The sequence below is a fragment of the Lynx rufus genome, unplaced genomic scaffold, assembly GCF_022079265.1.
Source record: "Lynx rufus isolate CCGP_SWC_20201006 ecotype Redwood Valley unplaced genomic scaffold, mLynRuf1.p SCAF_18, whole genome shotgun sequence".
Lineage (NCBI taxonomy): Eukaryota > Metazoa > Chordata > Mammalia > Carnivora > Felidae > Lynx > Lynx rufus.
Genome location: NW_025814832.1, coordinates 34,959,133 through 34,975,374, shown reverse-complemented (window position 1 = coordinate 34,975,374; position 16,242 = coordinate 34,959,133). Strand labels below are relative to the sequence as shown.

Here is a 16,242-nt window from a genome sequence, read left to right as displayed (position 1 = left end):
GCTTGCCCACAAAGCACATTCGCTGCTTCATCTGAAATGTTCCACTTGGCAATTGGAGGGGGAATCGGGCAGCCCTCTTTCTCAGGTAAGCACACCTCATGGTGGCTTTTATCCAGTCTCCTAGGAATCGATTCCTCAGGAATAACCTTCTGCGTGTCTGAATCACATATAACCATCCGGGGTTGTTCAATGGTGGACTACAGACCCTGTATCAAACCAAACATGCTCCTCCACTCTGCACCATTGGAAACCAAAGACATAGCCCCCAAATTAGTTACCCCCGCAGTCCATTTTAGGAAAGGTTCCTCAGGAAGCTGATAATGTGATCCACAAAATGAGACATCTCCTCCACACCATATCCCCCGGCTTTGGTTTTCTGGTTTTGCTCTCCACCACTCTGACTACCTTTTTGGTGATCAGAGGGCTTAGAGGTAGGTTCCTGGCATAATTTCCCCCTCTGTGGGCAGCTTTGAGGCTAGTGGCCAAAGCTCAGGCTGATCCAAATTTGAACTTGGTTCAGCATCAAGTTCCAACTCAGAACTCTCTCTCATTTTAGCTGTTACAGATAATGCTAACCAAGAGGTTGCGTATTTCGCATGCTCGTTATTTTGCATTTCCTTGGGTCTATTCTCATCTCTAATTCCACTGGTAACTTTTACCCTTAGTAACTGATCAAAGAGCCGTTACAGTTTTATACCACAAGTGCCTAGGTGGCCATTCAGGGATCAGCGTTCCTCATCCCTGCCCTTCTTTCTTTCTCTTTCCAAACCATATGTTTCCATATGTGCCAGAGCTGTTCTAGCAAATTCCATTTCACTGATACCAAATGTCTGGGAAAAGCAGGTTTGTTTGTTTTTTTCCTTTGTGTTTTCTTTTGCTTTCATACTTCACTTCTTGCCACCAAATGTGTGGGGATTTTTTCCCCCCATACTGACCAATTCTCCAACAGCAGCTGGGGGTCCTACAATTTGATTTAGTGCTGACACGATCTGTCTGTAGTGTCGGAACCCACGAGTTAACAGCCCTGTCTCACAAGACTTCCCCGAGTCCCATGTTGCCTTCTCTGATTCTGGCCTTAGAGCTCTAAATGGGGTTCCCATGACCCCATCCTTGGGTTTGACAAGCTAGCACAGTTCAAAGACCTCCAGTGTAGGGGGGGTGTGGCGTGCCTGGGTGGCTCAGTCGGTTGAGCATCCGACTTCGGTTCAGGTCATGATCTCACAGTTTGTGGGTTCGAGACCCACATCAGGCTCTGTGCTGACAGCTTGGAGCCTGGAGCCTGCTTCAGATTCTGGGTCTCCTTTTCTCTCTGCCCCTCCCCCGCTCATGCTTTGTCTCACTCTGTTTCTCAAAAATAAGTATGTGTAAAAAAATTTTTTTAAATAAAAGACCTCAGGGGAACACTTACTTACGTTTACTGGTTGATTATATAATAAATTGTATGATGAAGGATTCAGATGAATAACCAGATGAAGAGATACATGGGGTAACTTCTGGAAGGGTTCCAAGCTCACAAGCCTCAGTCACCCAGGAACTAGGATGCACCCACCACCTTCCCAGCACATTGATGTATTCACCAGCTTGGAAGCTCCCTGAATCCTATACTTTTGGGATTTTTATGGAGGCTTCATCAGATAGGTGTGATTGACTATTAAGTCAATTTCTAACCCTTCTCCCACCTCTGGAGAATAGGGGTAGGGCTGAAAATACCAAGCTTCTAATCACGGTTTGGTCTTTCTCGTGACCAGTGCTGATCTTACAGCCCACCAGAGTCATCTTATTGGAACAAAAGATACTTCTATCATCCAAGAAATGCCAAGGGTCTTAGGAGCTCTGTGTCAGGAACTGGGGTCCAAGACCAAATGTTAGAAGGAACTGGGAGCAGAGACATTCTATATGTAATCTTATTCTTATTTTTTTTTGCAAGTAAATATAGAGAATTGGAGCCAAGATCAGCTTACCTGAAGCGGAAGCCAGTAGTGCCCAGAACTGGTAGGAACAAGCACCTTAAATGGTAATTTGGTGAATTGTTGGAGGCTGAGTGAAGATTAGCCAAGAACTGGTAGGAACAAACACCTTAAGTGGTAATTTGATGAATTGTTGGAGGCTGAGTGAAGATTAGGTGAGAATAGGATGTTCCTGGGGTCAATAGTATTAGAGGGGTCAGAAGCAGGTGCATGTAACTGGTGGAGGGCAAAAGCTATGGGCATGGAAGGATACATCTACTGCTTGGCATCAGGAATGAAAACGAGGGCAAGAGGGAAGAGATGCTCTGATCTCTCTCCTTTTCCACCTTTGCGTCTATTGTTGCTCTTTCCTATTGGATTGGTCAGACCCAATTGGAAGCCAACCATGAAAGCAGGGAATTGGTGATACAGTCCACAGCGGTCAGCCTCCCCTGGAAAGGGTATAGTAGGAAAATAAAGAACAAAACCAGCACAAGACCTGTCTACAATAGAGTTCGAGATGATACAACTATTTTTCCTTTAAAAAAAAATTCCTTTTAGGGGCGCCTGGGTGGCTCAGTCAGTTGAGCGTCCAACTTCAGCTCAGGTCATGGTCGAAGTTTGTGAGTTTGAGCCCCGCGTCGGGCTCTGTGCTAATAAACAGCTCAGAGCCTGGAGCCTGCTTCAGATTCTATCTCTCTCTCTCTCTCTCCCCCTCCCCTGCTCATGCTCTGCCTCTCTCTGCCTCTCAAAAATAAATAAATGTTAAAAAAAGTTTTTAAAAAAATTTGTAAAAAAATCCCTTTTGTTTTATTCTGATCTCTTTCCATTTTCATACCCATGTATCTGCTTTTGAACATATTCCTAATAAAAACCCAAGTTTTCAAAAACAAGCATATTATGATGGTTTTAGCAAATCATGTCCAGTTTAATCTTTTAAAATATTCATACATCATCTGATATTGGTTATTCAGTACTTTGTAAACGTATTTCTACAACACTTAAGAACATTTATAACTTATAATGAATAGAAGCAAAGGTTCCATCATATCGTTACGTGAATGGTTATGTATGTTGTGGTCTTATACATCTGAGCAAGACAGGAGAATTTATTGCCTGAGTTTTAGAAAGAATTTAAATGCAACTCTCATTATGATATGAATTTGTCTTTACAGGGTGCGAAGGATCCTGAATAAACAGTACGATCATTTATCATGGATTTAGAAATATAATGTTCCAGATATAATTTTGATGTATGTAATATATGCAGATAAATATTTAATTGTATGAAAGTTTACAAAATGGATATGAAAAAGATTAAAGTACAAGAGTAAATGAACAAAGAATACAAATAATTAACACAAAATAAAATGCAAACATAGAAAGCTAGAACTCCACCATAAGTTTAAAAGTAAATTAAAACAATTCCAATGTTTTATCAGCAAATATGCGTATATGTTTAATTAAGAAGTTATGTATACTATAAAGATTCCACCCCTGTAAAAGAGTTCACTAAAGAAAGAAGTTGTTTTTTTTTTTTTTTTTTTTGGTGTGGAGAAAGTGTGGTGATTCTTTTATTCAATTTTATTCCATTTCTGTATTTTTCTCCATTATGCAAATGTTCTTCAATGAGTATCACAATTTGTTTTAAGTTATATAACATATCACCAAAAAAAAAAAAAAAAAAGGACATCAAGAATACTGCTTGGTACCCAAAAAGTTTTCTGGTGATATTCAAAATGAAATAACTATTGCTTAAGGAAAAAAAATAAAATTACATGTAAAGCACACACATATTTTTTAAAATTTAGTAATAAAAATGATACATGCATGTGTGTATACAGATAGAAACACATGTACATATACATATGTAAGAGGGAAGTGATTTTAAAATAGCAGAAAATACAGTTGGCCCTTGAACTACATGGGTTTTAACTGTGCAGGCTTATTTAAATATGGATTTTTTATCATACAGTACAGACTGTATTTTTTCCTTATGATTTTCTTATAACATTGTCTTTTCTCTAGCTTACTTATTGCAAGAACACAGCATATAAAACATGACATACAAAATATGTGTTTCTGGTATTGGGAAGGCTTCCAGTCAACAGTAGGTTATTAGTGGTTACGTTTTAGGGGAGTCAAAAGTTATACGCAGATTTTTGACTACATAGGGGTTTGGCATCCCTAATCCCCATGTTGTTCAAGGATCAACTGTACACAGAAAACTGCTAATGAGCTGGTGAGAAATCAACACCTCCCATAATCACAAAATAACATATTCAAAAATTTTAAAATCTGAACAAATGCTGTGTTGCCCCTATTTTCAAAAAGCATGTTTGAACTGCTTCTCCGATGTATGTGCTTGTTCATTTGTGAGTCCAAGGGACTCCTCACTCTGTGAATTTCAAAACAATTTCTGAAAAGTTTTCAGAGGAAGACTCTTGGATTTTACTTGTGTTTTACAGCAAACCCATAAACCTCATGCATTCCAAATGGGCGTGTAGCATATTTCAGCAAGGGAATTTTTTAGTAAATGTCATATTTCAAAGTTATATGCCATGTTTGAAGTTATACTTCAAAAAAATTCCAAATTTGTGATCATATTTTCACAATACCTGGTACCTGGTCTTTAAGTAACTTTATCAATACTTTGTATTGGCTTTATCACAGATTTTCTATCATTCCTAAATTTAAGAGGAAGAATGATTTTGAAATTTATTTATTTATTAACTAAACATACAAAACATACCTGATATTGATGTTAATGATTTTTAAAATTATACATACTGCCAATTATAACATATAACATAAGCTTATATGACACAAAGAATTAATAGGTTTGAGCTTTTAAGAGTCGTCTGAAGGAGAGAGGAGTTCCCATCTCATGGTTGTATCAATTTCTTCTTCAAAATTCCCCAGCTCCTGTTCCTTAGAAAGCTCTAAAAATACCTAAAAAGGAGACATAGCAGAAGGAAAAAGAATATCAAGTTGTTTATTGTCTTCCAAATTAATAAGAAATATAAATGGTACTAGCGTGTGAAATTTACAGGAATGATACAAAACCATCAAAGCTGACCCACCTTTTCCAATGTGCACTGGGAGAGGCTGTATTCTTCCAGGTTAAATTTATGTTTCACTGGGAGGGGGGGGTGAAAAAAAAGACAAATAGCAGATGCTTACAATTTATTACTAAGGATTTTTTCAAAGGCATACAAAATAAAAATACACACGATTAAAATAAATAGAACATAAAGCTGAAAAAAAAACGCTTGGTGAAAGAATGGAATCATGAAAAGTCATAGTGTTAATATAAATGCAAATTAAGACTCTTAAATACAGAGAACAAACTGAGGGTTATGGGGGTGGGGGGTTAGAGGGATGGGGAAAAGGGAGATGGGCATTGAGGAGGGCACTTGTTGGGATGAGCCCTGGGTGTTGTACGTAAGCGATGAATCACGGGAATCTACTCCTGAAGCCAAGACTACACTGTATGTTAGCTAACTTGACAATAAATAAATTTTTACAAATGCAAATTAAATTAATCTTGATAGTAGAGTTTTCTCATATTACATTTTGATATGGTTTATTACTTAGTATATATGTCTTGGGAGACGTATGAATTCCTTGAGGAACTACATAATTGATTGGTACGTTCTTACACAGAAGGAAGATTTCAATCCCATCCCTTCCACTTTGAAAGGACCCAATACTTCTGTGTCACTTCTTCAGCCAGTTTATCTGCTGTACCAAGCTCTCTGCTGGGCGTCCCCACCGGGAAATCCTCGTGAGACTGGTCATCGAATTTACATATTTAAGTGTTCACAGTTCACTACTCACCCAGTGAGAATCTTCTGTGTGTGAGCCACCCTTGGAGCCATAGGCAAAGGAGGGGCGAAAACAAAACCCCTGAGTTCTAAGGGCAGGACTGTGGGCCTTAAATAAATAAGGACTTAAATATATAATAAATGATGATTACTACTAGGGAGAAAAGATAAATCAGGTAAAGGAAACAGGAAGTGCCAAGCACTCTTTTTTTTACAGGATGGCTGGGGCTGGCCATAGTTACCAGGTAAGAATGGAGCGAAACTTGAAAGAAGTGAGGAAGCAAGGTGGGTAGTTAGGAAACAGAATTTCACGAAGCAGAATCAGCAAGTGCAAAGTCCTGAGGCAGGAGTGTGCAAGTCTGGTAGCATTTAGGAAGTACTGGGAAGTCAGGGTGTCCAGAGCGGAGGGAATAAACCTGGGATTCGTATGCTCTCAAACTCGATGGGCCAGGTACAGGTCTAGACACTTGACAAACGAACTCATTTAATCTTCCCAATGACGCTGCCAGGTGGGCACTGATATTACCTCTCATTTCTAATTTTTTAAATGTTTATTTATTTTTTTAGAAAGAGAGAGAGAGAGAGAGAGAGCAGGGGAGGGGCAGAGTGAGGGAGACAGAGGATCTGAAGCAGGCTCTGGGTGCTGACAGCTGAGAACCCGGTGGGGATTTTGAACTCACGCACCGGGAGATGGTGACCTGAGCTGAAGCCCCACGCTCAACCGACTAAGCCTCCCGGGCTCCCTTACCCCTCATTTAGAGATGGGTCATCTTAGACCTGCAGTGATTCAGTGGCTTTACCAAGGTAGAGGGGCTGGCACAGGAGTTGGGGTTTTCACCACTCTGCTGTGTGAGAAATTACTCCATGACAGTCTGCTGAAAGCCGATGAAGAGGAAGAACAGAGAATTTCCAGTGGCAAGAGGAGCCATGCACAATGCAGGGGACAGACTGAGCAAGAGACACGGACGGTTCATTCACTGTGACAGGAAGGCAGAACACACAGGCACAGAGGCAGGTCTCCTGATGGATGGGGGCAAGGTTTTCGGCTCAGGTCACATGATCTTATGGTGGGTGGGATGGGAGACTTGTGTCAGGCTCCAGGCTGACAGTGCAGAGCCTGCTTGGGATTCTCTCTCTCCCCCTCTTTCTGCCCCTCCCCTGCTCATGCTCTCTCTCTCTCTCTCTCTCTCTCTCTCTCAAAATAAACTTAAACAAAAGAAAAATATATTACACAATTATCTACCACGAAATTATTACCTAAGTCTGAACAGATTCTTCCAAAATTTTATTTTACAAGGATAACTCTTACCTGCCTCTAATTTGTGAAAGGTCTGAGATAGAGGGTACACATCCGCCAAAGGTATCTTATAGGCCAAGAAGGACGAACACCTGGGAATACGAAAAATGTCATATTTGACGTTGAGTTTCAAGGGGAGAAGATGACCATCAAAATAAATACTGATATTGGCATCGGTTTCCTCTGAAGAAAATAAAAATAATGCCAGTTAACGTATGGCTTACGTATAGAACAAATAACATGACCGATGGAAAATCCTTAAAAGGTCTTTGGTGGCTGGCTGTTGGAGCAAATTCTCCTAGAAATAATGCAGCTTATCTGCATATATGCTCAGTGTATGTACACCTATCTGTTATTGTTGTTGAACACGGGCATCTGAACTGATCCCTTTGCTTAGTTTAAATTAGGTTGCAATTAGGGGCGCCTGGGTGGCTCTGTCGGTTAAGCGCCAACTTGGGCTCAGGTCACGATCTTGCCGTTCGTGAGTTCAAGCCCCGCGTCGGGCTCTGTGCTGACAGCTCAGAGCCTGGAGCCCGCTTCGGATTCTGTGTCCCCCTCTCTCACTGTTCCTTTCCTCCTCTGTCTCTGTCTCTCACAAATAAATAAACATTAAAAAAATTTTAATTAGGTTTTAATTAATTAACTTAATATTTCATCTTTGTCACTAGAAATCTAAGGGAAGGGGGATGTGAGGTTCAGAGAGAGGGACAGACTAGGGAAAGTTCAAAAGGCTTTAACTATAAACTTCCCTGAGCTCTGAGGACAGGAAGAGCCGGAATGGATTCGGATTCGTGGCGTCTTGTTTCCACTTGCCACTTCCAGCTGCATGACTTCGTGCCTAGTCTCAGCTCATCCTCCAATGGCTGTCTGATGCCCCCGGCTGGCCCTAGAGCTGCTCACACCTCCAGGCCCGGCCCCTTTCAGCCCAGCCCTTCCTCTTCCAGCCTTGCCGCCCATGGCCATCCCACCTAGATCAAAATCGCTTCTTGGAGTTGTAACACCAAGAGGCTGGAAACAGGACTGGGTTACTTGCCCTGGCACAGCCTTAGAGAGTTCCGTTATATTCATGCTGGGCTAAAATGGAAATAGCAGTTGCTATCCCTGCTTCTTTGGCGTGCTCCTCTCTCCAAGGAGTTCCAAATTCAGTTCTTGTCCCGCCTCCTTGCACCGTCCCCCACCAACAGGCAGGCATACACAAACACACGCGGACGTACAGGTCCACACACGCGCCTTTCTGTTCTCCGTTTTGAGGCGTGAAAACTCATTAGAGGGAGAATGTTTGATGATCTCGACTGCTGTTTGTTTCCTAGAGGGGAATTCACCCTAAATACGTTACATCTTTTAAACTGTAAATATTTACATCTTTTAAATATTTTCAGGGAGGTCTGTGGAAGGCGCATGGGGCCAGCCGTGGTCCCGTGTGGGTTCCATGCAGGAGAAGTTCCTTTGCCCCAATTTTTCCAAGTCCTGTTTTGGGTTGGGGCCAGCCCTGGATGGCTGAGGAGGCTCATGCAAGGTGTCCTCAAGCCTTCCCAGGGGACACAGCTTCCTGGGTGGCTCTCCAACCTCTTACAATCTGGAGGAGTCTGTAAATCGGTTTTTGAGGTCCCTAACTATTATTATGAAGTCAAATCATCCTGAAGTTCTCACAGAGCAGAAAAGAAACCACTTGAGTGGGTAAAGCCAACAGGTGTTTCCATAACCAGAAGCTCCTTCACCTTTCCTGCTGTGCAGCCTGTGGGAAGAGCTTCAGAATCTCGGCTTGGACCCAAGTCACCTGGGACGATTCCTTCACTTTCAGCTCTAGAACGTAATCCTTGCCGAGTTTGTTTTTCAGGTGTTGGATGGAGCCGATGCACCTACGGGCAAGAAGGAAAACATGTTGGAAAAAATGTTACTCCTTAAATTTCTTACATTATTCCTTTTTTTTTTTTTAATATTTATTTTTGAGAGAGGGGCAGAGAGAGTGGTAGAGAGAATCCCAAGCAGGCTCCCAGCCATCAGCGCAGAGCCCAATACGGAGCTCGAACCCACGAACGGTGAGATCATGACCTGAGCTGAAGTCAGACACTCAACTGACTGAGCCACTCTTACATTATTTTTAAATTTCAGATGGAGGGAAAGGGGCATCCCTGAGCGAACTGAAGGAAAGAACTCTAGGTGCTCACAGCGATTTCGCCCTTCCTGTGGGGAATCTTGTTCTGAGGGTCAAGCACAGACTCCAGAAGGACACCCACCTCAGCCTTCCAGACACCATGATGGCGACGCGGTCACAAATGGCCTCTGCTTCAGCCAGGTAATGGGTGGTCAGCAGGGCCCCCTTCTCTGTGTTTTTAATGGCTGCCTGGATCATCTGCCTGAAGCACATCAAAAAATTACCATTAAAAAAAGGGTAGAAAAAAAGAGAGAAACGGAGGGAGAATTGTAGAAAGAAAATACAGCTTAGGAATCATTTTTATCAGCCAAGTTTCTAATTAAAAAAGCAGAAATGTGCATATCGATTAGGTTTCTGATAAGACGAAGTGTTTAATGTTTTTAACGCTTTGATATTAACATTTAATATTTTTAGGTATGCCAACGGTATTCTGGTTAAGTGTTTTTTAACACTTATTTATTTTTGAGAGACACAGAGAGACAGAGTATGAGCAGGGGAGGGGCAGAGAGAGAGGGAGACAAGAATCCGAAGCAGGCTCCGGGCTCTGAGCTGTCAGCACAGAGCCCGACGTGGGACTCGAGCTCACAAACCACCAGATCATGACCTGAGCCGCAGTCAGACGCTTCACCGACTGAGCCACCCGGGCGCCCCGAGGGTTTTTTTCTTTTTTTTAATGTGAATACCCATGAATGTGATACAACATCAGAGAATCTATGTGTTAAATATTTATTTTCCCAGTTATACCGATTACTTCCACTAGATTAGAAATGAGTGGATTTGGTGTCCCGAGATCAGTTTAAAAACACAACTTTTGCGTCAAGGTTACACTCCTGGCTCTGAGGGTTATGATAACGCTCACCACATTTGCTGCTGCCCTCCTGGATCCGTGCCCGTCGATGGTTCATCCAGAAGCAGGATAGGCGAATTTCCCAGGATGCTCAGCACAAAACACAACTGAAAAGCGGAGAGGCACCTTATTTCGCTGCTTCCATCATACCGGCCCTCAGAATAACATCACACATCACACGTACCTTTCGAGTGGCTCCGGCCGTCAATTTCTGCACCGGCACATTCAGCTGTTGGCGCAGGGTGAAAGTATCCACCAGCCTGACGGGAGAAGGATGAGAACATCAGCGCAAAAGAGGATGTTTGGAAAATGTGATCCCACAGAAGAGTAATAGCTTTTGGAGGGAAGCCTGGCACTGTTCTTCTGAAACTCGAACGATCGGAGAGAAGAACAGTTCGTTTTGGAACGTGGAAGGCTTCTCATCTCGTAAAAAGTGCTGGAGGGTAACTAGAATTTCGAACTTGGAACTGAAACGGATGCTTATTCGTGATCATTCATTCATTTAACACCGTCCATCATTATATGCATTTTTGTGTTTTTTAAAGATCCCTCAATCAAGGATGCAGGAAACAGCTCCCGTCCTCCAACCCTGCCCTACCACTGACACTCTCTGAAAAGGTGGAGGCGTCGCTTCTCCTCTCCGTTCTTTATTAGTGAATTCAGCATCAGTGGTACAGCCTCCCTCCCTGCCTCGGGACCGAAAGGAACCAGATGACCTCATTTTACCGTGAGATGGCAACGGTGGCGTCCCCTTTCCTCAGCCCTTTGATGGCAGTGAACACCTCCAGATGTTCCCTCACTGTCAGGCAGGGCCACAGCACGTTCTCCTGAGGACAGTACCCCAGGAAGCCCACCATGCTGTCTCCCTGATGACCCCAGCCTCTCAGCTCCACCTGAGAAAGTAAACCGGTTTTAGACCCACACGCAGCCTTTCCTCTCATCTCACGATTCCCCAAGACACCGACACAAAGCTAAAAAATACCGCAAGTTTTTGAGCATCGACAGACTATTATCAGATTGAAATCATAAAGCCTTTGTCTTTCTCTGTCTGACTTATTTCACTCATTTCACAGTACACCCTCTACGCCCAACCACGCTGTTGCAAATGACAGAGATATTGAAATCATTATATTGTATACCTGAAACTAATGTAACACTGTTAACTGCGCTTCAATAAAAAAGGGCTTAATTAAAAAGATAAATAAACAGACAAAAATTAAAAAGCTAAAAAAATGAATACAATAGACATCGGTTCAGACATTTCTTCTAGAAAATCATCGAAGCTGCTAAAAGTAGAGTCTCATGAAGATGCAGCCTGCATTTATCACGGAATTTATAGTTTGGGAATAAAAAAATCATTCTTCCATTCTTTACTACCTCTCCAGCTGTGGGCTTTGCGATCCCAGAAATCATTCTAATAGATGAACTTTTACCGGCACCGTTAGGTCCTAGCAATCCCAAAATCTCACCTGAAAGAGAACCACTGATTATCAATCTGGGAAGTGAATCATCACAAACTCCACACACGGCACTATTTTGAAATTGATCACATACATGCAATTCATGTCGCCAAACCATGTCCTTTAACTCCTATAATTATATGGAATAATTGTGAAAAGCTTGTGGGTTTGATGTCAATAAGTCTTTTGTCTCCCAGATTACTTTTTTCAGGGAAAAATGTGCCAGGTGCTTTTCGGTAGTAGGCACCAGATGTTCTGAGACCATGGTTGAGTGATCCCTAAACTTGGAAAGGCAGGGACATTTTTGTCCATTCCGAATTCCCCCACCTGCATCCAAGCCACCATTGTCTTTCATCTGAACTGATACAAGAGCCCCTTAACTTGTCTGGCACCCATATTTACAAGCCAATAATAGCCAATGTGCAATTTTTTTTGCGATGCTTAAGTGCTAACCAAAAGCTGGCTAAAACCTCTCTGGTGGCATTCTACTAACTTGGCATAAAAATCTCAACCCGTGGCTGTATTTCGCAGAGTGGCATCTAGTCTGGCCCTGCTCCCGACTCGGACTTCCTCTCTCCCATCTGCGGCTGCATCACTAGTCTCTCCGTGCCTCGACCATTCCAAAGGCGACCCCAGGTCTGAGTCCCTGCCCGTGATGTTCTCTCTCCCTGGGTGCTCTTACCTCTTCCTGCTCGCATAACTGACACCTTCTTATGACCCAGGTCTTGGCTTAAACATTACTGCTCTAGAAAGGTCTTCCCTAACCCTAAGTGAATGTAGCCCCAAGCTGCTCATGCCTTTTCACGTATCTGAATGCTCCACATAGAAATTGCTTGCTATGTGCTGGGGCGCCTGGGTGGCTCGGTCGGTTAAGCGGCAGACTTCGGCTCAGGTCATGACTTCATGGTTCATGAGTTCAAGCCCAGCGTTGGGCTCTGGGATGATAGCTTGGAGCCTGGTGCCTGCTTCAGATTCTGTATCTCCCTCTCTCTCTGCCCCTTCCTCCCCCCTCAAAATAAGCATTAAAAAAAAAAAAATATATATATATATGAAAGAAATTGCTTTTGTGCTGACACTTTTCTTGATAAGTTAGTTTTGTTTTTTGATCCTCTCTTAGGATGTAAAATCTATGAGGATAGGGACTTGCCTATTTCTTTCATGATTATATTCCAGCACCCAAAGTAGTCCCTGGCATGCTTAAAAAATATATGTTGAATGAATGAATGAATGAATGCTTCAGCAAGTACAATGGTGCCTATAAGATAGATGTTCAGTGGGTACTTTTAAAATAATGGTGAATAAGCTTAAGTGATTCTGCCAAACCTTTTTTAACACAGAAGGAGATATTTCTTGCTGCTATTTTCTTCTTTCTCTTTGAGAAGCAACTTTTCTTCTGCCCTGCATACTCTTTGTGGAGACAGCTAGCAATTATGACAGGTTTCTGGAATAGAGGACAGTGTGATTTTCCTCTTAAGCTTCAGAGATGTTATGTTCCTATGTTCTCACTGCTGGACTCTTTCTTACTCTATGTCATAAAACAAAGTATATTTCAGATTGACAGTAATCAAATCAATACCACTTGTTTCAAATGTAATGTGCATTCGTTGATGTCAACAATATTTCTTGCTTCTAAAATTAACACAGATAGCTTCGTGGAAACTGGCTCATTGCCTTCCCAGAAGTGCCCAAGCTCACGGGCACGTCATAACATCTGTCTAGCAGATAAAAGAGTAACCCTTTAAACTTAATCCCTATTCAGCATTTTAAAGCAAATCTCACCTAAATTCCCCAACTTGGGAAATGTTTGGTTTTGAAATGATAGCTCTACCTATCAAAGCCCATTTTTCTCAAAAGGGGAATAAAACCGGGGCTCCTGGGCGGCTCAGTCGGTTGAGGGTCCGACTTTGGCTCAGGTCATGATCTCCTGGTTCCTGGGTTCGAGCCCCGCGTCGCGCTCTGTGCTGACAGCTCAGAGCCTGGAGCCTGCTTCGGATTCTTGTCTCCCTCTCTCTCTCTGCCCCTCCCCCACTCGCGTTCTGTCTCTTTCTCGCTCAAAAATAAACATTAAAAAAAATTTTTTTTACAGTGGAATAAAACCATTATATTCTGTGTTCTCCTTTGACCTTGAGGACACCCCAAAGAAGCGCTTGCATATTTAAGAATTACGAGGGGCGCCTGGGTGGCGCAGTCGGTTAAGCGTCCGACATCAGCCAGGTCACGATCTCGCGGTCCGTGAGTTCGAGCCCCGCGTCGGGCTCTGGGCTGATGGCTTGGAGCCTGGAGCCTGTTTCCGATTCTGTGTCTCCCTCTCTCTCTGCCCCTCCCCCGTTCATGCTCTGTCTCTCTCTGTCCCAAAAATAAATAAAAAACGTTGAAAAAAAAAAAGTTAAAAAAAAAAAAAGAATTACGAAAAGGCACTGAACTCTGGGGCACCTGGGTGGCTCAGTCGGTTAAGCGGCCAACTTCAGCTCAGGTCAGGATCTCACGGTCTGTGAGTTCAAGCCCCGCGTTGGGCTCTGGGCTGATGGCTCAGAGCCTGGAGCCTGCTTCGGATTCTGTGTCTCCCTCTCTCTCTGACCCTCCCCTGCTCACGCTCTGTCTCCCTCTGTCTCAAAAATAAATAAATGTTTAAAAAAAAATTTTTTTTTTTTAAAAAGGCACCGAACTCCAAACTTTCGCAATGAAAACCAGCATATCGCCCTCTATTCTCGATAGCTCTTGAATATAGGGCCGTTAACATCCACTTTGTCACTTGCTTTTCTACCTCCTCTGAGAGTGAAGTGGCCAGGGCAGTTGCCGTTCTCATTCTTTCTGCTTTCACATCTTCATCCTCGTCACCAGGTTCTTCTGGATTGGGTTGAGCACCTCTACTTTGGGGGGAAATTCTGTGGACAAAACGAAATGTAGGACAGAGGTTTCTTCGTTATGAATGATATCCTTCAGTCAGCAGCTCTGTGATCGTGCCATTGTCCTTTCTCTCAGTAAACTGGTGATGATGATCATGGCCCTGTGAATACACTGCTTCCGCTTTCCCCAAGAGCTCCCATCCCCGTGGCCAGAATTGCTCCCTTCATGCCCTCCATGTTGTTGCCCTTCTTCCAGTTAGAATCTCTGACCCGTGCGAATGTGCTGACAAATAACTGCTGCTGCTTTCAAAATCAGGTCACCTACATCTTCTCTGTTGACTCTGAGCCCAACTTAAGGACGCCTGACATTTGCTTCAGCATCTTTTACTGTCTGCCCTTCCTAGAGCTCTTCTGGAAGGTCCCTGTTATGAAACACTCTGGGCTACATTCCTCAACCAACTCCATCCCACCTCCTCTGTTCAAGGACACGTGATCACCTGAGAGGAGAGACTGGCATATCTGAGTACTCATTAAATTCCGGAGGAGGGGCGCCTGGGTGGCTCAGTCGGTTGAGTGTCCGACTTCGGCCCAGGTCATGATCTCACGTCCGTGAGTTCAAGCCCTGCGTCGGGCTCTGTGCTGACGGCTCAGAGCCTGGAGCCTGTTTCGGATTCTGTGTCTCCCTCTCTCTCTGACCCTCCCGCATTCATGCTCTGTCTCTCTCTGTCTCAAAAATAAATAAATGTTAAAAAAAAAAATTTAAATTCCGGAGGAATTGAAAACTTCCCTCCGCCGATGAGTGACAGAGAGTCCTGCTTCCAGGCAGTAAGTCAGCAATCCAGTGACCATCGTGAAAACCAGCCTGCTGTGTACGTTGTCAATATAAACCCACGCCAACAGGTCAGTAGCGCAGCCGCTACGTAGGAAGGTTCAAATATGATACTAAATTCGAAATTAAGTTTTCTCCCAACCTGAAAACAGGATCCCTTCGCGTTATTTTCTTTCCCCATTTTGCTTCCATGCATCTCAGGAGAAACACCAGTATCAATGTCTGAAAGTAGGGCTAGGAGCAAAGAACAGCGGTTACACGTCGGCATAAGTTCACAAATATTATTTAAGCGTCTGAATTAAATTGGTGGCCTTTGTCTTCAGGTAAAATACAGGCAAATCATTCTTACAAATCCAGGGAGAAAGCCGGCTGTCCAGTGACCATCCAGCTCCGTGCCTCCTTTTTGCTCACAACCCACATCCTGGCTGTCAGCCAAGTTTATCTGCTCTACCTTCAAAATCACCCAGAACCCAACTGCTTCTCACTCCTGCCTGTGCTGCTCCCTTCCAGGGTCCAGGCCGCCATGATTTCTTATCGTGATATTACAACACCTTGCTCCCTGGTCCCCTTCTCCTTCTCCTCCCCTTGCCCCCAACATCTATGCTCAACACAATAACTAGAACTACTCTTTTACAACATAAGTCTATAAATAAACTTAAAAACAAAAAAACACAGGGTGCCTGGGTGGCTCAGTCGGTTAAGCATCTGCCTCTTGATTGTAGCTCAGGTCATGATCTCATAGGTTTATGGGTTCGAGCCCCGCATCGCACTTTGCATTAGCAGCACAGAGCCTGCTTGGGATTTTCTCTCTTCCTCTCTCTCTGCCCCTCTCCCACTCACACTGTCTCTGTCTCTCTCAAAACAAATAAACTTGAAAACAATAAAATAAACTAAAACATAAGTCTAATCATATTGCTTTGCTTAAAACCCTCCAATGAGTCCTCAGTTACTCAAAGAAAAGGTAGTCCTTAGAGTGACCCAGAATGCTCTGTGTCAGCTCTTTCTGTCCTCTTTGCACTTTACCCTGTGACCTCT

The 16,242-nt window shown here is 43.3% G+C and overlaps 1 protein-coding gene across 1 annotated transcript in view; it reads right to left on the bottom strand.

Moving 5' to 3' along the window:
- Nucleotides 1–3,791: 3,791 nt before the first annotated feature.
- Nucleotides 3,792–16,242, bottom strand: part of ABCA6 (ATP binding cassette subfamily A member 6) — a 59,911-nt gene continuing 47,460 nt past the window's right edge. The window contains exons 28-39 of the mRNA XM_047081515.1: nt 15,350–15,441; nt 14,297–14,417; nt 12,856–12,973; nt 11,450–11,541; nt 10,799–10,965; nt 10,257–10,332; nt 10,085–10,179; nt 9,308–9,427; nt 8,789–8,929; nt 7,083–7,162; nt 5,030–5,085; nt 3,792–4,898 (exon numbers count right to left, since the gene is read on the bottom strand). Coding sequence (XP_046937471.1) covers nt 4,797–4,898; nt 5,030–5,085; nt 7,083–7,162; nt 8,789–8,929; nt 9,308–9,427; nt 10,085–10,179; nt 10,257–10,332; nt 10,799–10,965; nt 11,450–11,541; nt 12,856–12,973; nt 14,297–14,417; nt 15,350–15,441 — 1,260 coding nt within the window. The 3' untranslated portion in view covers nt 3,792–4,796. The remainder of the gene's footprint in view (nt 4,899–5,029; nt 5,086–7,082; nt 7,163–8,788; nt 8,930–9,307; nt 9,428–10,084; nt 10,180–10,256; nt 10,333–10,798; nt 10,966–11,449; nt 11,542–12,855; nt 12,974–14,296; nt 14,418–15,349; nt 15,442–16,242) is intronic.